Source organism: Diadema antillarum, unplaced genomic scaffold (assembly GCF_040938485.1).
Source record: "Diadema antillarum isolate AM-2024a unplaced genomic scaffold, OU_Dant_1.0 seq00000386_RagTag, whole genome shotgun sequence".
Taxonomy (NCBI): domain Eukaryota; kingdom Metazoa; phylum Echinodermata; class Echinoidea; order Diadematoida; family Diadematidae; genus Diadema; species Diadema antillarum.
This window is the reverse complement of record NW_027271384.1, coordinates 3635921-3659704: the sequence shown is the minus strand read 5'-3', so window position 1 is coordinate 3659704 and position 23784 is coordinate 3635921. Positions and strand designations below refer to the sequence as shown.

The window sequence follows — 23784 nt, the reverse complement described above, 5'->3', positions numbered from 1 at the left end:
TTCAGGGTTTGAGTGTCCGACTGGAACAGTGTACGAATCTTGCGGTAGCGCCTGCCAGCCCAGCTGTGCCGATCCAGATGCCGACCTGAACTGCGGACTTCCCTGCCGTGAAATCTGCAGCTGCCCTGAAGGACTGCTGGACGACGGTGGAACATGCGTGCAGCCGGAGGATTGTGGTTGCACTCTTCCAGACGGAAGCTACATCTCGGTGAGTGTGGCTTTCCTCCTTTGATGGTAAAGTTTGAGCTTAAGTTTGATAAAACGTTGAAGACTGTGATTATTGTCGTGTGGATTGAAAGCAAATGGAGATGCAAATGGCTTGAAACGAAGACCATGGTCTAAAGCAAATCTAAATGATTGGTTTTTGGCACAAACAGGCAGGAGATGTGTACGTGAACGATGACTGCTCCGAGATGTGCAGCTGTTCTGGAGGCACTTTGGAATGTGTGGCATACGCGTGCGTGGAGAACCAGGAGTGTAGGATCAAGGGTGGTGTGAGAGACTGCTACTGTCGTGACGGCTTCACCTACAGCAATGGAGAGTGCACCAGAGGTAAGTCATTTGAGTAGTAGATAGAGAACGCGGGGCGGCGATGAGCCTTACTGAGCGGTGTATTTCAAGCCTTTGGTCGACCGCTCATCTTGTCCGAGAAGAAAAACTGAAGGTAGACGGGAAACGTACCTCATATTTAGAAGAAGCACAATATTGCAAGAGATTTTGATAGTGTTTGGTAGGTGTGTATGGACTCCATTTGTGAGTGCCAGTGATCTCTCTTTTGTAGAAATGTACTTGTGTTCTCTTTTTATGCTGTTAGAGTACAGATCCAGTCAAGTCATGCATGGTAAAAGAGCATGTTAATTTGTATGTGATGAACACCGTACTGTTTTGAAAGAGGAAACCAAAATAGAAGGAAGTCTGCAATAAATGCGAGAGGTGAAAAAAACCCTTAAGCTTACTTGTGGCAGATGGCATACATCTGTAGTGTAGGCGGCTAATTGTATATTTTGTTGCGAGAAGAAGTGAGGACTTCTGGCTGCCACTATTCAGAGTGCTTTAATTACCTTCCAACTGCTTTTCTGAACAGCGCCTGGAATCTGCACCGTGTGGGGAGATCCGCACTACACTATGTTCGACGGTGGTCGTCATGACTTCCAGGGCGACTGTGAGTACACGCTGGTGAGGCCGTGCAGCGATCGCACGGACCTTGTGGATTTCCACTTGTGGGGAGACAACGTCAAGAACAACCCATCGGACCGAGTGTCGTACCTGCGCAAGGTGGTACTGGAGGTGAATGGCACTAGCTATTCGATCGAGCGGAATAGAGTGGTTCTAGTCAACGGTGCAAGGAGGACGACACCCTTGAGCTTCATCAACGGCGTCACTATTCGCTCGGACCAGTCTTACGCGGTAAGGGAATGAAAGCTACTTTACTCGTTAGTCTTGAAAGCCTCCCAGATTGTGGGTCAACACATCAATTGGTGTAGATTTTGAGGTATGGGCATTTAAAATGTCCGAAGTGTATCCTGTTACGAGGATGGATCGATTAGGTGCACACTAGTATTTATACAATAAAAAAAAGAGTAACTAGTATTAACATCTATGTTAGTGTCCAAGTAATTTCATTGTCAGATATTTGAAGGAGACACAAGAATGAAATATCAAGTGAAATTTGTTGCAGGTATGATGCCAAGATGTAAGATTTTCGCTTGATACGTAATTGTTTTAGAATTGAGCATAGAGGCATGATATGAAGGGAAGGGTAAAGAGGACCTGATATCTGATCGTTATTACAGACCATCCAAACATCCTTTGGTCTGTCTGTACGTTTCGACGGAGCCAACACTGCAACCATAGAGGTGCCATACCAGTACTGGAATGCTACTTGTGGTCTGTGCGGAACCTTCGATGACGACAGATCCAACGATTTCCGCCTCCAGGATGGAAGTGTCGTAAGTAGAACTCTGCTCTCTTTTTACTCCCTTTCTCAATACCCTGTCTATCAGGGTATCCGATTGTAGGAAAGAGACATGTTCCGCATGTGACTGGACTTTGACGTAATCAGTGTTATGGATGTATCAGTGACCTGATCGTCCATCCGTACCCAAAACTTAGTACCAAGAAAATGATGAAAAGGGACTACATTTATTGTGTTAACGAATGTGGTTCTGTTTGCAGACACGGTTCCAGAATGTCTTTGGTAATGACTGGGTTCTGAATGAAGAGGAGTGCGATACCACTGTTCTCCCGCCGGTTGATGGCTGTGATGACCCCGACGTGCGGCAACGAGTGGAGGACATCTGCTACATCTTCATCAATCCAGACGGTGAGCAGATGGAGATGATTGAATTTTACTGCGGCGCAGTACAGTACTCGTATAGTGTGGGAGTTAAGGAGTCGATATGATATATAAAAAGTTAAAGCAATCTATTGAAGCGTTGAAAGAGTACAAGTTAGAAAATGAGCGTGGTAAGCATCTAGAGTATGGGACATCCTATCTGAGGATTTGTCTGATGATTTCTGATCGCCTCGATCAGAAAAGTCCAGTGGGATTTCTCAGTCTGTTTTCTTTTTTGTGTGTGTTTATCTTTGTTTGTTGTTTGTGTAGTATCCAAGAGCTTATATTTGCAGCTGTTTCTTGCTTTCAGGTCCCCTTGGAGGCTGCGCAGACTTTGTGGACGTGAGTGATTACTATGATGCCTGCGTCTTCGACCTGTGTTTCACTGACCCTGACAACGACGTCATATGCGGAGCCCTGCAGGAATACGTTCAGAAGTGTCGAGGAGAAACAAATGGAATCTTGGTTGGGGACTGGAGGGCATCTGTATTCCAGTGCGGTAAGTATTTTTATTTCATGACACTTTTGTTGGATAGTGGAAAGCTGTTTTGGCTGATCATCAGAATCTAGACGTGCAAAATATGAAGCCATGTGATCAGATATCACAAAGTGCGTGTCAAGAGTGTCTGACATGACCATCTGTGCCGTGAGCAGGCTTTGAAAGACATCGAAAGTCGACCGGTGAGTTTGGAAGAAATAAGTGAAATATTGTGGAGTCATGAAAGAAGAGTGCAGATGCTGAATGACGGTAGTGCATTTTGTGTGAAAAATGTAAATCTGTACAGCTGTGGATGTCCCCGACAGTACTGACTTGATGGGCCTCGTGTGAGCGCTTTGTGTTTTGGGTGATGCCGATCGTATCTGGTGTAAGTAATGTACACCTTTCGTGGTGATGAATGGGTATTTCATTTGTTGTATGTTCTTGTATGATGTAAATGACGTTCAAGGTATATCCTTGCCTAAAAACTGTCTTTATTCAGGGTTTGAGTGTCCGAGTGGAACAGTGTACGAATCTTGCGGTAGCGCCTGCCAGCCCAGCTGTGCCGATCCAGATGCCGACCTGAACTGCGGACTTCCCTGCCGTGAAATCTGCAGGTGCCCTGAAGGACTGCTGGACGACGGTGGAACATGCGTGCAGCCGGAGGATTGTGGTTGCACTCTTCCAGACGGAAGCTACATCTCGGTGAGTGTGGCTTTCCTCCTTTGATGGTAATGTTTGATCTTAAGTTTGATAAAACGTTGAAGACTGTGATTATTGTCGTGTGGATTGAAAGCAAATGGAGATGCAAATGGCTTGAAAAGAAGACCATGGTCTAAAGCAAATCTAAATGATTGGTTTTTGGCACAAACAGGCAGGAGATGTGTACGTGAATGATGACTGCTCCGAGATGTGCAGCTGTTCTGGAGGCACTTTGGAATGTGTGGCATACGGGTGCGTGGAGAACCAGGAGTGTAGGATCAAGGGTGGTGTGAGAGACTGCTACTGTCTTGACGGCTTCACCTACAGCAATGGAGAGTGCACCAGAGGTAAGTCATTTGAGTAGTAGATAGAGAATATGGGGCAGCGATTTACATGTATTTTGTTTGCTGTGTGCTTAATGGACACAACATGCAGTCCCTCAACTAAAAGTGCTTTTGACTGAGAAGGAATTTTTTTCCATTTGAACTAGAAATGTGTCCTTGTATGGCTATGTATAACTCTGAAAGGAGCTGAAATGAAGTATTAGAATATTTATGAGCCCTGTGACTTGACACGCGCGCCGCAGAGATTGCAGAAACCTTCACCTCGGTGGATCACACCTTTTATCCAATTTGATTTTTGTCCCCGCCGAACGAGTTCGAGCAGGGGACTATGAAACGGGCTCCGTACGTGTGTGTGTCCGTGTGTCCGTCCGTTCGTGTGTCCGTGTGTGCGTCCGTGTGTGATCAAAATGTTCAATTTGCTACTTCTCTGTCATTTATGAGCCGATTTTGATTCTGTTTGCTTTATATGAGAGCAATACATGGGAGCTTTGAAACTTTTACACAGAATTTCAGTTGTGACCTTTGACCTTGACCTTTGACCTATATTGTACATTTTGCTACAAAATGCTACTCCTTCGCCATTTCTAACCCGATTTCGATTCCGTTTGCTTTATGTGATGGCACTAGGTGAGGGCTTCAAAACATTTACACAGAATTTTGACCTTTGACTTCTTTGACCTTTGACCTTGATTTTTGACCTATATTGTACATTAGCTACAAAATGCTACTCCTTCGCCATTTCTAACCCGATTTCGATTCTGTTTGCTTTATGTGATGGCACTAGGTGAGGGCTTCAAAACTTCTTCACAGAGTTTTGACCTTTGACTTTTTTGACCTTTGACCTTGATTTTTGACCTGTATTGTACATTTTGCTACAAAATGCTACTCCTTCGCCATTTCTAACCCGATTTCGATTCCGTTTGCTTTATGTGATGGCAGTAGGTGAGGGTTTTAAAACTTGTACACAGAATTTTGACCTTTGACTTCTTTGACCTTTGACCTTGAATTTTGAACTATATTGTACATTGCATGGCTACAAAATGCTACTCCTTCGCCATTTCTAACCCGATTTCGATTCCGTTTGCTTTATGTGATGGCACTAGGTGAGGGCTTCAAAACTTGTACACAGAATTTTGACCTTTGACTTCTCTGACCTTTGACCTTGATTTTTGACCTGTATTGTACATTTTGCTACAAAATGCTACTTCCGGTGGGGACATATATTACGCATCGCGTAATTTCTACTTTTCCTTGTTGAAGATATTTTTATTACCAACATGTGACCAGCACATGGCAGGTTTCCAGCAAGAACCAATGACCCGAGTGGCCGCAGATCAGTCGAATTGAAAAACTGTAAACTCTTTTTACGTCAATTTCCACCTGAGGAACAGAGTTGTAGTGCAATGTGTGCATCGATTTCATTGCATTCTATATGAACAAACGAAGGCAACCAGAAGTGACAATGACACTAAGTCTTTCGTCTTTGCATCAGTGACAGTGCTGTGCAATGGTGTTTTGTACATTGGCAATACTGAGAATTTGTTGCGTAGGTCAGAGGTGAATATCAGCTACCAGTAGAACCCAGCATGTCTGTTTTCATGTCATTACAGACTGGATTACATATATTCAAATAGGTTAAGTATAATTGGACAATCATTAGATTCGTGCCAACTGGGGAAACAGGGGGGGGGGGGAGGTGGAGTAGAGTTGACAAAATTGTGGGTAAGTTTTCATCAATTCAGCTCTTCCTTAAAAATACCTGGTTGCAGTTTTCCTAAACTTGGGACATAAATATCAGTAGAGTGACAGAATGTTTATTTGTACCAATGGGGACAATATCCAACTGGAGGCCGTATAATATGTGATGCGCTCCGTCGGAATGAGTCAAAAGTCGCAAAAAATAAAATCGTAGTTATGCCTATATGTGAATTCTACAGACTCTAAGCTTTACACTGATATGTAATACAACTCATTTCGATATCCCTATAGATCATAAAAACGAATATAAACTACGTTTATGATGTCAGTCCATTTTCTAAATAACGGAGAAAATCGCTCTCAAAGTTCAGGCTATGTTCAAACTCACAACCTGTTTCTTTCACGGGACGAAACAATACAGCAGTCCTGCTTAGCGACGGCGTTTACGCTCCATCGCACGCACTACCGTATAAGGCGATAGCGTGGGCATGTAAGATAATTAACCAATCGCAGGACAGGTCTGTCATTAACGATTCTGACCAATACGGCAGCCTGAATGTAAACTTCGGCGCGTTTGTGTCCGTGCCGCTGCCTCCGCATGAATGAGTCGGTACGCGTTGTGTGTCGGCTAGCTGCGTTGTGGTTTGCCGCAATTTTTTAACTCACAAACAATAGGAAACAGTAAAAAGAAAAAAAAGGCACGCAATGCGTCTAACGAGAAGCGTCTTTTAGCGAGGGCGTTGATCGCTTCCATTCTCCTCCCATGTTGTTGTCAATGGAAACTAAAGAGGATACGTTTAGCAAGTACCAATACCTAAATAGAACCTGAGAACCTATTGTAGGCGGGCACGCAATGCGTCTTACGAGAAGCGTCTTGTAGCGAGGGCGTTCATCGCTTCCATTCTCCTCCGATGTTGTTGTCAATGGAAACTAAAGAGGATGCATTTAGTATGCAAGTACTTATACCTAAATAGAACCTGAGAACCTATTGGAGGCGGGGGTTCAAAAGACAGCATCGGTAGAAAAAGTCAATGAAGTTAATTAAGGATAGTCGTCTTTTGAAATTGTGTTCTTTGCGTGTACTAAAAACCTTCAAATTACGCACATGGTCGTAATGTTGCAGAGCATCAAAGACTGCTTTCGCGTCTGTTCTGCCGCAGCTGTATACAGCCGTAACATTCTGAATTCCCGCCATATTAGGCACATTTCCTTTGTAGGCGTTGCGTGCACAGTAATTATCACTTATCACGCTTGCCAATGCTGCACATATTATACGTATCGGAAGCAAAGGTTGATGTAGGCTTGACAGCTTCACGTTGGGTTTACAATGATTGTATCATAAATATTATACTTCTTATTCTCAGTCACTTTTGTAATACCATAGCATATAAGAAAACATTAACTTGTAGCTTAAGCTGAATGGTTTTTTTAACATCACATTTGCAGTTACAATCTTTCTGCATTTGAGAAGTGGAGTATAGATAATAATACTGACAAATATTCGGAATTAATACTTAGGCCTTCTTCATTTCGTTTTGTATTCACAAACCTTATTAGAAAAAATGATTGCTTGATCACTTCAGGTAAAGGAACCACCGGCAATGACCGGAAAGGAACCGCATTTAATTTTCTTCTTAACGAACCTAAGCTAATAGTGAACCATATTTCATTGTGTGATTAACGAACCTTCAGAATAATTAATTGTATTACCCCCCCCGGAAAAAAAAAAAGTTCAATGTCATGCGTTGTCAATAGTGATAAAAGGCCCGTTTTTATTTCGTAGTGTGTCTCAGTACTCCTGTGCTTATTTTTAAGGGTGTGCCTCTCTCAATGATTGCGATTGATGTTCAACTATTTCTTTCACGCAAGCTTGAACAGGAAAAAGCTAAAATTCAGGCAAGGAGACGAGTTTTCTTCCATGAGATACAATCATTAAGACACACATCTATTCCCGAAAGTTGTGTGATTGCTTATGTGCTAAAGAATTGTGCCCATTACATGAATCATGCACTATACAAAACGGTTGAAATCTACTGAGAGTCGAACTTCGGGTTTTTTTTTTTATTTCATTTCCATTTCAAGCGGGGATAGACTAGAAATTAGTTTGTCTATACTGGCAGGAGACATTACAGTTTTCCAGTACATGCTCCGCATTTAAACAGTCGCCGTATTTTCGTGGTCAGAATCAGATAATGGACACATGATATATTATAGAAATAAAAATACAAAACAACGAATACGCCATATGTACAAACATTATGAACTTCAATGAATTAAACTTACCAGTGACATTCTTCATAAAAAACAAGCACGCCGATTAAATAATATTTTAATAGAATTAATAGAACACACAGCGATCATGCGTGGCAGACCAAATCAAGTTCAATTGGTGAGAAAGCTAAATAAAGTTAAAAAGTTGACTTCTTTTTGTTTCTCTTTCAATTTATGAAAACAGAATTACATTGTATATCTATTGAAGAGGATTGTCTCTGTTGCGAACGATCGCCACATATAGCACTGTTAGTCTTCTGCGCTAATCCGAATCCCTAAATACTTTAATTTTTGCTTGATAATGTAATAATCCTGCTTATAACTTTATACAGGACTCGCAAATTAAAAGTTTCAGACCGTATACTAAAACATTAGTACACGGTGTATTTCAAAAAAAAAAAAAAACATTTTGCATGCGTTGTGTGTTAGCATGTTAATAGCATCAATCTGCCTTTTATTTTCCGTACGTAAAGCGCACAGAAACGTAACCAAATGTTACCAAATACATTGTACAGTGAAATGCATTGTACGGCGTGGTACTATCATTAGAAGTATATCCCATTCCCTTTTTTTTTTATTTGCTTGAAGCAGTCGTCAAACCATGTGTCATTTTCGTAGCGACATCACTTAGGAATTAGAATGTATGAAGATAATCGTTACTCATTTATTTTGCGCTACTATTATAGCATTTACATTTTTCAACTTTTATTGACATGCAGTATTATGTTACTGTATGGTTACGATTACGAATGTTGGTTATGAATTCACAAGACTGGTTTATTAATCGAACTATAAAGGCAATAGCTGTTTTGAAAGTAATTCGATACAAGTTCAAAACGCAATCGAAGTCATCGTCATAGGGGGAACTGATAGCTCTAGAAAACTTGTTTAGGCTAGTAAAGATTGCCGTATGCAATCTTTGTAGAAAGTTTTGACTTAGGCCATCTTTTGAGTATTTTGAGAACTTTTATAAAGAATTATTTGTTTTGATTATGTCAAGAATTAGTTTGAACTATGAGAATAAAATGGCGCGGTTACCCAAACAATGTCGTATAGGTCGATTAGACATGATGGGTAAAATGAATTCATGACTTGACTAATTTTTACTGAATTGATGATCTCTTCTGTAAACCATCAGTTATGTCTTGTAGATGATACCTCTGTAATCGTAGTCAAAATTCTTTTGAGCGATGAGACGAAAACCAACAAACAAAATGCCGTGTATCATCGCTCGAGATTCCACCATTTGGCGTCTCCCGACCAACAATAAATGGCAAATCGAATGGAATGTTATGTTGTGGGACAGCAGACTGTGTTACGATTTTTAAATGTTTCGAGCAATTGTTAAAAAAAAAGAGAAAATGAGGCAAAGTTCAAAAAATTAGAAAAAAGCACGTAAATGCAGGCGATCATGTTTGATAATCAAAGTAAGAGATTACACTCGGCCGTGCGGATGTATATGGTTGCCTTATTTACATGTCTGATTTCTGTAAACTATGTTATATTTAAATTTAAGTTCCCTTCCCTCCTTGATAAAAGTTGTGTTGGGTTTTCGCTATAGGCATTTATTAGGAAACGCTGTAAAAACGACAACAAATGCCTACTATACATCAAGAGATGACCTATACATACATGAAACAAAAATTCTGTACGTTCTGATATAATGCAACTGCTTGTTTGTTTGTTTGTTTGTTTGTTTGTTTGTTTGTTTGTTTGTTTGTTTGTTTTGAACTACCATGGTCTTTGTCGGGGGAAAGATGAAGAAAAGTATATAGTAGAGTGTATCACTCTCAAATCCGGATGATTGCGATAAGTGTGTATCCCCGCCCTTTCTATACAGGTAAGCTTGGTATCCTATTATAAAAGCCTGCATGTGTCACGCAGAAGAACTGATTCCACGATCACTTTTAACCTTTCATAAAATTCACGTTTTAAGATAGTAACGATAGGAGATAGGGAAGTTAGCGTCCCTGACTGTGGTTCTGAACACAAAAGGGGACTGAAAAATGCTTTTACAAATTAGCAGACATAATGCAGATCCTCCAACACTGTTGCTCCATTCCGTCACTGATGCTGCTATCAATGGCGAAGAAAGAATACTGGTTGCGTGATTATCCCCCCCCCCCCCTTGATAGCAGGACGTTTACCTTTCACTGTTTAAGGCTTCGTTGATGCGGGGTTTACTCGGATACAAAGCGTGAACAGTGTTGTCCGAGTTCTTTCATTCGAAATTCCTCAGAATACGAAATTTAATGGGCAATTAGCGCTGCTATTTCGCAAAGCTGTTAGCCAAATTCTTTGCAGACTTGACCTCTCACATGTCAGCTACACGCAATACACGACAAACAGCTATCATTAAAAACATTCTGATTAAAAAACAAAGCAAAATGAAGAAGCACACTTTTGAGTAGCGACACAGCTTTCTGTCCCTTTCTCAAATAGGTCCTACTTCTAATAAGTACACAGATGACAAGGGTGAGAATATCCTCCAAAGGGAACACGAGCTATTTGGGCATTAATAATGTTTGTCTTCCGATTTCTCTCCATGCCGTCACGGCCCAAACCGTTATAAGAAATAGGGCAATAAGTTTTATTAACCAGGGAAATAATAGTACGCATTACATACATTTGGTGAATTATCACACGCATTGTCGACTTTATAAAAACGAGAATAATTGACAACTTATAATAGGCCTTACTATATCTCCAGAGATGAACTTAAAACAGCAAGTCACATACCAGGGAACGAAAGTTATGATTATTTGAATGAATTCATTAATGAGGCCAATTAATAACCGTTGTAAGAGTACACACACGCATAAAGAGGTTTCAAGTTCGATATGTGATAATTGTATTAGCTCATAGATAAAGTATCATAGATTTTGCGTGATCGTTCGTTGAAATTAAATTTTCAGCGCGATTTGTGCGTCACATCAATCACCACTTCATGAAATGAAGTGCATGTATCAAACGAAACTCGCTGGTCATGCAATTGATAGCCTTGGTCAGCTCACTATTATTGCGTAATTCTAAAGCCCTCGCCGCTTGGCCGCCGACGCCGACGCGCGCACCATGCTTTGTTTTGTCTTTAATGGGGTCAAGAGCAATGCCTCATTAGCATACACCCTGGCAACGGAGGCGGAGTCTTGATCGGGCAAGAACAATAGGTGCGAAACGCAACGCAAAGGCGAGCGTTCGAAAAAAATGTAACCGAAAAAAATTGTCTCAGAAAAACTGTGATTTGGGACACTTGTACTCATTTTTACACGCTGAAATTTTCTGTACAAACAGATAAAACATCAAGGAATCAAAATCCGTCATAAAAAAAATTTCGACCCGAGCAGTGCTTCCCCTTCATTTTCGGCTCATTACGGGAAAACTCCCTGTGCGACTTATGACTCATTTTGTCGGAGCGCCACACATATGTAGATGCCATCAAAAGCCTCCAAAAGTCCCCAACTTGGTTTAACTTCAAGTATATTGTTCTTGAGGACACCAAACTGATAAGAGATGAAAGTCACAGCTTGAAGTATGTATCTCTGTCTTGTACCATTTCTCAGGTTCTATCCTATGGAATATAAATTATGTAGTTGTTTGAATGGTCACCATCATTCCCCTGTTGACTCACAGGTTCTCCCCACAACAGAAGAGTCCATACATTTGCTGATTTTTTTTTTTAAACAAATCCCCTGTCAAACAAAAACACAAACTTTCAGTTATGATGAAATGTCCAAAGTCGAGGTTTGGTACTCATTTTTGGTAATGGTTTACAGGAATGCATGGAATATGAACTTGTGATACTAGGCTGAGTGCTAGACCCATTTGGTTGCTTGTTTATTTGGCAGTGGGAAATAATAGTGGTGAGACATAGTGAAGGAAAACTATCAGCCTCTATGGATCTCCTTTAAAGCTTAGATGATATTTCCTTTTATGGTTGTTTTTGCAGCTCCTGGCTTCTGTCAAGTTTGGGGTGATCCTCACTACATCACTTTTGATCAGAGGAAATACAACTTCCAAGGAGACTGCGACTACACCCTGGTCAAGGATTGCTTGGGATCCAACAGCTTCCACCTGTGGGCTGATAACGAGAAACGATTGCCCACGGATGAGGTTTCCTACATTCGTGAGCTGGTGTTGGAAGACTCTAACAACACCTACTCTTTGATCTATGACTTCAAAGTGAGAGTGAATGGCATTGACTACAGTAAGAACCTGCCTTACTTTGATGATGGAGTCATCATCTTCAGAACCTTCAAATCTTTGGTAAGACATTTTGGTTAAAAGAAAGGAATCTTTATAGATTGAATGAGAAATCTCTGAAGTTTCTTTGTTGATATTTGTGGTAGTCATAAGAATCTATGACCCGAATTCATGTAGGTGGTGCAATCTGTGTGCAAGGTTTAAACCATGGAAAAAGGCCGTAGTTTTGTATGGGGCGCCAAGTGTCACATAGATTTCATTTCGAAATCAGTGATTTTGTCAACGAAATGACCATTTCATTTCGATAGAAATGTTAACACTTCGGCGCATTTCGTCAACGAAATGACTGATTTTGTAACAACATAGGCCTTGTGACACTTGGCGCCTTACACAAAACTATGATTGTACCACCTTCGTGAATTCAGACCAATGTGTTGCATTTGCATCAATTTTTTCTGGTAAATTCAGATCATACTTTTTCATCCTTTTTCATTTCTCCTCTCTGCAATTGGTTAACCCTAAAGGCCCCCCCCCCCCCAAGATCTCGGCCATCGGTGGTGCGATCGCAAGAAATTTTGCATGCGTGAGACCCACGTCATAATCTACTGTACAAGATTGTGTCATAAGATTTTTTGAAACAATCAATTTCTAATTTTAATTAATTGATTATGCAAATTAAGCTCAAGATCATATTTTAGCCTAATTAAAAGCATTGAGAGTCTAATGTTTGATCTGTAAATCTCTTTTAGCATATTCAACAATTGTACATCACAAAAACTTCCAAAATTCATTTCAGTTCTTGTGTATTTTATTGTGTTCAGAATTTCTTATGTTTTTCCTGGTTTTTCAACTTTTGTTTTTTCTTTGTTTTTTCATTGGAATTGTCGCTGACCACTTTTCTACCATAATTAGCTCAAAACTAATCAATGAAAGTGATTAATTGTAAAAATAAGCAGGTTTTTATGACTTTCATAACAGAGCACTGTTTTCCATAGGAAATGTACACAAAATCACAAAATTTTGTCCTTTTTGGGGTGACATTCCGTTACAAAAATGGGCATGGCTTCGCAAAAGTATGCGCAGATGTCGCAAATTTGGTCTCAAAAGTTGCGCGAGACTTGAACAAACAAAGTCAAGAAGCCTCGCGACGAGGCCTTCTCGCGTTACAGAATTATAGCGCAAAACGTTGAGGGGGGCGGATTCCGCCCCCCCCCCCAGCCCTTTTAGGGTTAAGACAATTAGTCTTCAGTACATTAACAGCTGTATATAGTAGTCTATTATTTTGTTCCTTGAAGGTTTGTCTCATTAGTCTATTGATCATCTCAACGTAGAATTGTAAAATTGCAATTTTAAAACCTTAGTTGAAACCTCTGTCGTAACTGTTTGAATTGTTTCTTACGCTGCGTGTATGACTTTTCGATGCCATTCTGAATTATGGCATTGTTATTTCCAAGCTTGATTTGACTTTTGTGAACCATGGTGTACATGCTCCTTTGCTATATTGCGTAGATATTGCTGACCAACTACATGTGGATATCCTATGACGGGAGACGAAGTGCAGACATCTTTTTGAGCTATTCTTACTGGAGTCAGAGCTGTGGTCTATGTGGAACATTTGATGGAGACAGAAGCAACGACTGGACATTACCAAATGGAGATCTTGTGAGTATTGTGAATTTAGATGAGGTGTTGAAGTAGGACAAAGTAGAGAATAATTTGTTAAAGTACTCACTTCGTACAATTGTGTGTTACCATTATTTCTTAGTTGTGTTAGTGTGTAGTTGCTATCAGAACAAAGCTTATCCAAGAGTTAGGCTGAGACTCGACAGTACTTCTTTTCTGATGCTACAGTGATTAGATATACTGTGAGATGACAATACACTTGTATGCCTCATCATGCCGAATTCCTCATTGGTAACTTATTTCTTCTTTGTACCCTTTGCAATATGTGAAAAGGCCAATTCTGTAACAGAATTTGGAAATAGCTGGGTGGTGAGGGTTGACCAGTGTCCCGACATCATACCGGAACCGACAGATCCATGTGAAGGCGACTCAGATGCCACTCGGGAGTCCGAGGAGCTATGTGCTATCATTGTGGACAGAGATGGTATGTATTGCACTTGGTCTTTGAGAGCTAGACAGTCTCCATTGCTGTATTTTGAAGAAAGTAACATCATTGTAAGATAACTTGAAGACAAGGAACATTTTCTATTCTGGAAAATGTGGCTGTTTTTGTGTGTATTTCTTTTGTAAGAAGCATGAATTAGTAGGAGTTGATGTGTGATTGTTTGATTGTTCTCCAGGACCATTTGCTCCATGCCATGACTTCCGGGACCCTGATCCATTCTACGATTCCTGCAAGTATGATGTTTGTGCCTTGGGAGAAGAATACTTGTGTGACAGTCTGGCTGAGTATGCTGAGGCCTGTAGGCAAAGCGGAGGGCAGCCTGGAGACTGGAGGGCAGAGACTCCTGTTTGTCGTAAGTCCCGTATTCTGCTACGGTTGCGAGGAATGTCATACGAGAGCTCTGTCCAAAAGAAATGCCTACGTAGATGATTTTGTAGCAGTAGACACCTTTTGAGGACTATTGTACAATATGAGCCAGTGTTGCTCATTGCTGGATTCCATTTGTACTTAATGTATCAGAGATTTCATTCCTGTAGAACAGACAGAATATAGAGTATTGGGTCTCTTTTGTTGGAAAAGAACCTGTAGTATCGATTCGTATAGAGCTGTACTGTGCATTTTTATGTTTGAGGAAAAATTTGCAATACTAGCTAAGCCATACCAGAGACACTCCAATAATTTGATGGAGTTTGTCTTTTCTACCACCAGCATTCGAGTGTCCAGAGAACACAGTGTATGATTCCTGTGCTAGCGGGTGTCCCGAAACCTGTTCATCAGCCTCCAGTTCAGTCAGCTGTAATGTGACCTGCCAAGAGACATGTCGATGTGCTGATGGATTTGTAAGAGATGGAGATGACTGTATTGACCCCTCAGAATGTGGCTGCACTTTAGACAACAATGTTTACTTGCCGGTGAGTGACTTTACCTTTTTAGCTCACCCGAGCCAAGGGCTCAAGTGAGCTATTGCGATCGCTCTTCGTCCGGCGTCCGTCGTGCGTCGTCCGTCGTGCGTCGTCCGTCGTCCGTCGTGCGTCGTGCGTCGTCCGTCGTGCGTAAACTTTTTACATTTTCATCTTCTTCTTGAGAACCCCATGACCGATTTTCACCAAACTTGGCAGGTAGCATCCCTAGGGGGATAGGATCTCAATTTGTTCAAATGGGCACCATGGCCCACCTGGGGGGCCCCAGGGGGGCCCAAACACCCTAAAATTAAGGAATCTTTAAAAATCTTCTTCTCTAGAACCAGAAGTGATAGGGCTTAAATGATACTATGAGTAAGTACATTGAAGACTGTAGTTTCAAGTTTGTTCATGGGGGAATCAGGGGTGCCCCCCTTGGGACCCAGGGGAGGGGGGGTGGGGAGGGGTTCTAATGGGGCCTAAATTGTACATTTTCATCTTCACTTTGAGATCGCCATGTCTGATTTTCACCAAACTTGGTAGTTAGCATCCCTAGGGGGACAGGATCTCAATTTGTTCAAATGGGCACCATGGCCTACATGTACCTGGGGGGTCCCCAGGGGGCCCAAACCCCCTAAAATTAAGGAACCTTTAAAAATCTTCTCTAGAACCAGAAGTGATAGGGCTTGGATGATACTATGAGTTAGTACATTGATGACACACATAGTTTCAAGTTTGTTCATGGCGGAATCAGGGGTGCCCACCCCCCCCCCCCCCCCCCCCCCCCTTGGGGATCCAGGAGAGGGATGGGAAGAAGTCCTACAGTTGTAATGGAGCCTGAATTGTACATGTTCATCTTCTTCTTGAAAACCTCATGATGAATTTTGACCAAACTTAGCAGGTAGCATCCCTAGGGGGATAGAATCTCAATTCCTTCAAATGGGCACCATGTCCCTCTTGGGGGGCCCCTAGGGGGCCCACCCCTCCCCCACATTAAGGAATATTTAAAATCTTCTGCTCTAGAACCAGAAATGATAAAGCAAAGTTAATATCATGAGTTTGTACATTGATGACTTTAGTTCCAAGTTTGTTAATTGCAGATCCAGGGCTGCCCCCCCCCCCCCCCGAGTTGAGGGGGGGGGGGGGATCCATATGCAGACCTAAAATGTCCAATGTTCTCAGGTAAAAGTGTGCAAGAATGCATGGAAGGTGAAATTGCGATACTCGGGTGAGCGCGTGACCCGCGGGTCTCTTGTTAATGAAGAAATGTATTTAGGTTTAACTAAATGTATGTGATATAAATCCTTAATGACATTTTTGTAAGTACGTATTTGTTGTTGCAGAAGAAAAGGTACATTCAGTGATATTATGATATCAAAGAAATGAGAGCAAAGGAAATGTGATTTCTTGGAAAGAGTACAAAGCGATGAATACGGGAGGTACTTAAAGTTGAGCAGTGAAAATACATCACTGAATCATTGACAATACGAATGTTTTTCATTGACAAAATTTGCCTTGACATGGGTGGTTGCAACACTTTGTGAATGTGATAAATATTTAGTATTACATAGAGTAATTAGTAATGTTATTTCCCCATTGCAGGGTCTTTACATGTCTCATTTGATGACTTTTATTTTTATTTTTTTGTCAATGAGCTAACCATTAATTGCTTTCATATTCTACTTTACTTCTCGTGAAGCCTGGTGAGAGCTGGACTCGGCCCGACTGTTCTGAACAGTGCCAGTGTGTGAATGGACGTGCCGAGTGCCAAGCCTATACCTGTGGAAGGAATGCAGAGTGTGAGGTGAGGAATGGCCAGCCATCCTGTTACTGTCAAGAAGGCTTTACTTCAGTGGAAGGCTCTTGTGTCAGAGGTAAGTGACAAAAATGTATGGCACCTACGTTGTATATTGTACGTTGTTGCTGTCTTGAAGTCGCATCATGTGTTGCTCAAATACTACATCTGCATTGAAAACCTCGCATCTGAAATGAGTGTAACTTAGTGAAATATGAGGGGAAAAAGATATAATGTCTTGTGTAAAGTTAGAGCCAGCATTGTGAGAGTAGAATTGCTTGTATGTTGGCAATACTTAACCAGGAATAGTTTGAAATGGCGGACTAGAGTTGAATGCTGGATATTGATACCTTTGATGTAGGGCAACTGAATATTTCAGTGGTGAGCTGCCAGAGCACAAAATGAAGAAAAAGGAAGCTATTTGGAGTATGGGTCACTGTTGCGTGTAAAGGAATACTTTGATTTTAATTTTTTTTAATGATTGTAATTGCAGCTCCTGGCTTCTGTCAAGTTTGGGGTGATCCTCACTACATCACTTTTGATCAGAGGAAATACAACTTCCAAGGAGACTGCGACTACACCCTGGTCAAGGATTGCTTGGGATCCAACAGCTTCCACCTGTGGGCTGATAACGAGAAACGATTGCCCACGGATGAGGTTTCCTACATTCGTGAGCTGGTTTTGGAAGACTCTAACAACACCTACTCTTTGATCTATGACTTCAAAGTGAGAGTGAATGGCATTGACTACAGTAAGAACCTGCCATACATTGGGGATGGAATCATCATCTTCAGAACCTTCAAGTCATTGGTAAGACATTGTGGTTGCAAGAACGTAATCTTAGTTTGAATAAGAAACCGGCAATTGGTTTTGCAATATAGAAATCAGGAGAAATTGGATTTCCTGCTTTGAGTGATTTTTTTTCTTCTGGTAAATGCAGAGATCTTTTGCGCTGTCTTGAATCTGTAAATCTGTTGGAGTTAGTTCTTTCCTACTTTTATAACGTGGCGTACTGGCCGACTCAGTTGAAATCAATGGCATTGTTTGTAACGACCCTTTAGTGCTCGTATTATAACTAGTGGTCATAAGCTTGCTGTGAGGTGAATTGTTCCTGATTGTTGGTACCGTTTGTGAGCTATCTGGAAGTACAGATGTATCTGAATGTATCTTCACTGTTTCTTACGTCATACAAACTGTATCTGTTATCAGAGGTCAATATGAAAGTTGTAAACCATGGTGTACACATCCCTTGCCTGAAATTGATAGAAATTGCTGACCAACTACATGTGGATATCCTATGACGGGAGACGAAGTGCAGACATCTTTTTGAGCTATTCTTACTGGAATCAGAGCTGTGGTCTATGCGGAACATTTGATGGAGACAGAAGCAACGACTGGACATTACCAAATGGAGATCTTGTGAGTATAGAATTTAGATGAGTCTTTTAATTAGGACAAAGTAGAGACAGATTTGTAAAAGTGCTCATCTTGTACAAGGTGAGCATTAAACATTATTTCTGATTTGAGATGGTATGTAGTTGGTATCAGGACAAAGCTTATGTAAGAGTTAGGAAGGCTGATACTTGACAGTACTTCTTTTCCAATGCTACAGTGATTATGTAGAAAGTGTAGATAATATACTGTGAGAGGACAATATGCCTTGTCATTCCTGATTCCTCATTGGTAACTTATTTCTTTTGTGTACCCTTTGCAATGTGTGAAAAGGCCAATTCTGTAACGGACTTTGGAAATAGCTGGGTGGTGAGGGTTGACGAGTGTCCTGACGTCATACCGGAACCACCAGACCCATGCGAAGGCGACTCAGATGCCACTAGGGAGGCGGAGGAACTATGTGCCATCATTCGGGACAGAGATGGTATGTATTGTGTTTGGTCTTTGAGCGCTAAATGGTCTCCATTGCTGTATTTTGAGGAAAGTAACAAGATTGTAGGATAATTTGAAGACAAGGAACATTTTCTATTCTGGAAAATGTGGCTGTTTTTGTGTGTATTTCTTTTGTAAGAAGCATGAATTAGTAGGAGTTGTTGTGTGATTGTTTGATTGTTCTCCAGGACCATTTGCTCCATGCCATGACTTCCGGGACCCTGATCCATTCTACGATTCCTGCAAGTATGATGTTTGTGCCTTGGGAGAAGAATACTTGTGTGACAGTCTGGCTGAGTATGCTGAGGCCTGTAGGCAAAGCGGAGGGCAGCCTGGAGACTGGAGGGCAGAGACTCCTGTTTGTCGTAAGTCCCGTATTCTGCTACGGTTGCGAGGAATGTCATACGAGAGCTCTGTCCAAAAGAAATGCCTAGATGATTTTGTAGCAGTAGACAGACGCCTTTTGAGGACTGTTGTAGAATATGAGCCAGTGTTGCTCATCGCTTGATTCTCTTTGTGCTCAATCTATCAGAGATTTGATTCTGTAGAACTGACAGAATATAGAGTATTGGATCTCTTTTGTTGCAAAAGAACCTGTAGTACAGATTCGTATAGAGCTGTACTGTGCATTTTTATGTTTGAGGAAAAATTTTACCAGAGGCACTCCAATAATTTGATGGAGTTTGTCTTTTCTACTACCAGCATTCGAGTGTCCAGAGAACACAGTGTATGATGCCTGTGCTAGCGGGTGTCCCGAAACCTGTTCATCAGCCTCCAGTTCAGTCAGCTGTAATGTGACCTGCCAAGAGACATGCCGCTGTCCAGACGATCAAGTCTTGGACGGAGACAGATGCGTGTACCGATCAGACTGCGGATGCACTCTGGACAACAATGTGTACATACAGGTGCGTATTTGAGTTTTGTAAGAGAATGTACATGTATCTCATTGTCTTATTTCAGACATTGTGAAGAAGATTTGTGTTTGTGCGTACCATTATGCATTCTGTTTGTAGCAATATTATCAGTTATGAAAAACATTGTGTGTCGTAAGTAAGTGGCCTCAAAGATACGCCATAAGTGCTTATAAGTAGTAAAGAAAGTGATGAGAAGCTCATGAATTAAAATACCATGATTTTGGTATTATCCTATGTTATGAAGTGTTCAATTTTTGAATTGTGTTTTAAATCTGATCCAAGGACTGGTTTCAATTTGTATTGTTGCTGTGAGGCGCAGACTACCATATTACTGGGGTAGACTGTATGACTCTGTGATCAAAGTTTGACATAGATTGACCTTGCAAATATCATTATGTAGCCTGGTGAGAGCTGGACTCGGCCCGACTGTTCTGAACAGTGCCAGTGTGTGAATGGACGTGCCGAGTGCCAAGCCTATACCTGTGGAAGGAATGCAGAGTGTGAGGTGAGGAATGGCCAGCCATCCTGTTACTGTCAAGAAGGCTTTACTTCAGTGGAAGGCTCTTGTGTCAGAGGTAAGTGACAAAAATGTATGGCACCTACATTGTATATTGTACGTTGTTGCTGTCTTGAAGTCGCATCATGTGTTGCTCAAATACTACATCTGCATTGAAAACCTCGCATCTGAAATGAGTGTAACTTGGTGAAATATGAGGGGAAAAAGATATAATGTCTTGTGTAAAGTTAGAGCCAGCATTGTGAGAGTAGAATTGCTTGTATGTTGGCAATACTTAACCAGGAATAGTTTGAAATGGCAGACTAGAGTTGAATGCTGGATATTGATACCTTTGATGTAGGGCAGCTGAATATTTCAGTGGTGAGCTGCCAGAGCACAAAATGAAGAAAAAGGAAGCTATTTGGAGTATGGGTCACTGTTGCGTGTAAAGGAATACTTTGATTTTTATTTTTTTTAATGATTGTAATTGCAGCTCCTGGCTTCTGTCAAGTTTGGGGTGACCCTCACTACATCACTTTTGATCAGAGGAAATACAACTTCCAAGGAGACTGCGACTACACCCTGGTCAAGGATTGCTTGGGATCCAACAGCTTCCACCTGTGGGCTGATAACGAGAAACGATTGCCCACGGATGAGGTTTCCTACATTCGTGAGCTGGTGTTGGAAGACTCTAACAACACCCACTCTTTGATCTATGACTTCAAAGTGAGAGTGAATGGCATTGACTACAGTAAGAACCTGCCATACATTGGGGATGGAATCATCATCTTCAGAACCTTCAAGTCATTGGTAAGACTTTGTGGTTGCAAGAACGTAATCTTAGTTTGAATAAGGAAACCGGCAATTGGTTTTTCAATATAGAAATCAGGAGAAATTGGATTTCCTGCTTTGAGTGATTTTTATACCCCCGCCAAACGAAGTTTGAAGGGGGTATATAGGAATCATTTTTTCTGGTAAATGCAGAGATCTTTTGCGCTGTCTTGACTCTGTAAATCTGTTGGAGTTAGTTCTTTCCTACTTTTATAACGTGGCGTACTGGCCAACTCAGTTGAAATCAATGACATTGTTTTTAACGACCTTTAGTGCTCGTATTATAACTAGTGGTCATAAGCTTGCTGTGAGGTGAATTGTTCCTGATTGTTGGTATGTGAGCTATCTGGAAGTACAGATGTATCTGAATGTATCTTCACTGTTTCTTACGTCATATCTGTTATCAGAGGTCAATATGAAAGTTGTAAACCATGGTGTACACATCCCTTGCCTGAAATTGATAGAAATTGCTGACCAACTACATGTGGATATCCTATGACGGGAGACGAAGTGCAGACATCTTTTTGAGCTATTCTTACTGGAATCAGAGCTGTGGTCTATGCGGAACATTTGATGGAGACAGAAGCAACGACTGGACATTACCAAATGGAGATCTTGTGAGTATAGAATTTAGATGAGTCTTTTAATTAGGACAAAGTAGAGACAGATTTGTAAAAGTGCTCATCTTGTACAAGGTGAGCATTAAACATTATTTCTGATTTGAGATGGTAGTGTAGTTGGTATCAGGACAAAGCTTATGTAAGAGTTAGGAAGGCTGATACTTGACAGTACTTCTTTTCCAATGCTACAGTGATTACGTAGAAAGTGTAGATAATATACTGTGAGAGGACAATATGCCTTGTCATTCCTGATTCCTCATTGGTAACTTATTTCTTCTTTGTACCCTTTGCAATGTGTGAAAAGGCCAATTCTGTAACAGACTTTGGAAATAGCTGGGTGGTGAGGGTTGACGAGTGTCCTGACGTCATACCGGAACCACCAGATCCATGTGAAGGCGACTCAGATGCCACTAGGGAGGCGGAGGAACTATGTGCCATCATTCGGGACAGAGATGGTATGTATTGTGTTTGGTCTTTGAGCGCTAAATGGTCTCCATTGCTGTATTTTGAGGAAAGTAACAAGATTGTAGGATAATTTGAAGACAAGGAACATTTTCTATTCTGGAAAATGTGGCTGTTTTTGTGTGTATTTCTTTTGTAAGAAGCATGAATTAGTAGGAGTTGTTGTGTGATTGTTTGATTGTTCTCCAGGACCATTTGCTCCATGCCATGACTTCCGGGACCCTGATCCATTCTACGATTCCTGCAAGTATGATGTTTGTGCCTTGGGAGAAGAATACTTGTGTGACAGTCTGGCTGAGTATGCTGAGGCCTGTAGGCAAAGCGGAGGGCAGCCTGGAGACTGGAGGGCAGAGACTCCTGTTTGTCGTAAGTCCCGTATTCTGCTACGGTTGCGAGGAATGTCATATGAGAGCTCTGTCCGAAAGAAATGCCTAGATGATTTTGTAGCAGTAGATGCCTTTTGAGGACTGTTGTAGAATATGAGCCAGTGTTGCTCATCGCTTGATTCTCTTTGTGCTCAATCTATCAGAGATTTGATTCCTGTAGAACTGAGAGAATATAGAGTATTGGATCTCTTTTGTTGCAAAAGAACCTGTAGTACAGATTCGTATATAGCTGTACTGTGCATTTTTATGTTTGAGGAAAAATTTATGATACTCACTGAGGCATACCAGAGACACTCCAATAATTTGATGGGGTTTGTCTTTTCTACCACCAGCATTCGAGTGTCCAGAGAACACAGTGTATGATGCCTGTGCTAGCGGGTGTCCCGAAACCTGTTCATCAGCCTCCAGTTCAGTCAGCTGTAATGTGACCTGCCAAGAGACATGCCGCTGTCCAGACGATCAAGTCTTGGACGGAGACAGATGCGTGTACCGATCAGACTGCGGATGCACTCTGGACAACAATGTGTACATACAGGTGCGTATTTGAGTTTTGTAAGAGAATGCACATGTATCTCATTGTCTTATTTCAGACATTGTGAAGAAGATTTGTGTTTGTGCATACCATTATGCATTCTGTTGTAGCAATATTATCAGTTATGAAAAACATTGTGTGTCGTAAGTAAGTGGCCTCAAAGATACGCCATAAGTGCTTAAATAGTAAAGAAAGTGATGAGAAGCTCTTGAATTAAAATACCATGATTTTGGTATTATCCTATGTTATAAAGTGTTCAATTTTTGAATTGTGTTTTAAATCTGATCCAAGGACTGGTTTCAATTTGTATTGTTGCTGTGAGGCGCAGACTACCATATTACTGGGGTAGACTGTATGACTCTGTGATCAAAGTTTGACGTAGATTGACCTTGCAAATATCATCATGTAGCCTGGTGAGAGCTGGACTCGGCCCGACTGTTCTGAACAGTGCCAGTGTGTGAATGGACGTGCCGAGTGCCAAGCCTATACCTGTGGAAGGAATGCAGAGTGTGAGGTGAGGAATGGCCAGCCATCCTGTTACTGTCAAGAAGGCTTTACTTCAGTGGAAGGCTCTTGTGTCAGAGGTAAGTGACAAAAATGTATGGCACCTACGTTGTATATTGTACGTTGTTGCTGTCTTGAAGTCGCATCATGTGTTGCTCAAATACTACATCTGCATTGAAAACCTCGCATCTGAAATGAGTGTAATCTTGGTGAAATATGAGGGGAAAAAGATATAATGTCTTGTGTAAAGTTAGAGCCAGCATTGTGAGAGTAGAATTGCTTGTATGTTGGGAATACTTAACCAG

The 23784-nt window shown here is 41.3% G+C and overlaps 1 protein-coding gene across 1 annotated transcript in view; it reads left to right on the top strand.

Annotated features, from left to right (window-relative positions):
• Positions 1 to 23784, top strand: part of LOC139731853 (IgGFc-binding protein-like) — a 50537-nt gene that overhangs the window by 4478 nt on the left and 22275 nt on the right. The window contains exons 9-34 of the mRNA XM_071642728.1: positions 6 to 208; positions 378 to 552; positions 1085 to 1407; positions 1794 to 1949; positions 2176 to 2323; positions 2646 to 2834; positions 3316 to 3518; positions 3688 to 3862; positions 11775 to 12091; positions 13538 to 13690; positions 13985 to 14135; positions 14332 to 14508; positions 14865 to 15067; positions 16755 to 16929; positions 17344 to 17660; positions 18117 to 18269; positions 18576 to 18726; positions 18923 to 19099; positions 19437 to 19639; positions 20049 to 20223; positions 20638 to 20954; positions 21440 to 21592; positions 21900 to 22050; positions 22247 to 22423; positions 22776 to 22978; positions 23385 to 23559. Of these exons, the coding sequence (XP_071498829.1) occupies positions 6 to 208; positions 378 to 552; positions 1085 to 1407; positions 1794 to 1949; positions 2176 to 2323; positions 2646 to 2834; positions 3316 to 3518; positions 3688 to 3862; positions 11775 to 12091; positions 13538 to 13690; positions 13985 to 14135; positions 14332 to 14508; positions 14865 to 15067; positions 16755 to 16929; positions 17344 to 17660; positions 18117 to 18269; positions 18576 to 18726; positions 18923 to 19099; positions 19437 to 19639; positions 20049 to 20223; positions 20638 to 20954; positions 21440 to 21592; positions 21900 to 22050; positions 22247 to 22423; positions 22776 to 22978; positions 23385 to 23559 (5100 nt within the window). The remainder of the gene's footprint in view (positions 1 to 5; positions 209 to 377; positions 553 to 1084; positions 1408 to 1793; positions 1950 to 2175; positions 2324 to 2645; positions 2835 to 3315; positions 3519 to 3687; positions 3863 to 11774; positions 12092 to 13537; positions 13691 to 13984; positions 14136 to 14331; positions 14509 to 14864; positions 15068 to 16754; positions 16930 to 17343; positions 17661 to 18116; positions 18270 to 18575; positions 18727 to 18922; positions 19100 to 19436; positions 19640 to 20048; positions 20224 to 20637; positions 20955 to 21439; positions 21593 to 21899; positions 22051 to 22246; positions 22424 to 22775; positions 22979 to 23384; positions 23560 to 23784) is intronic.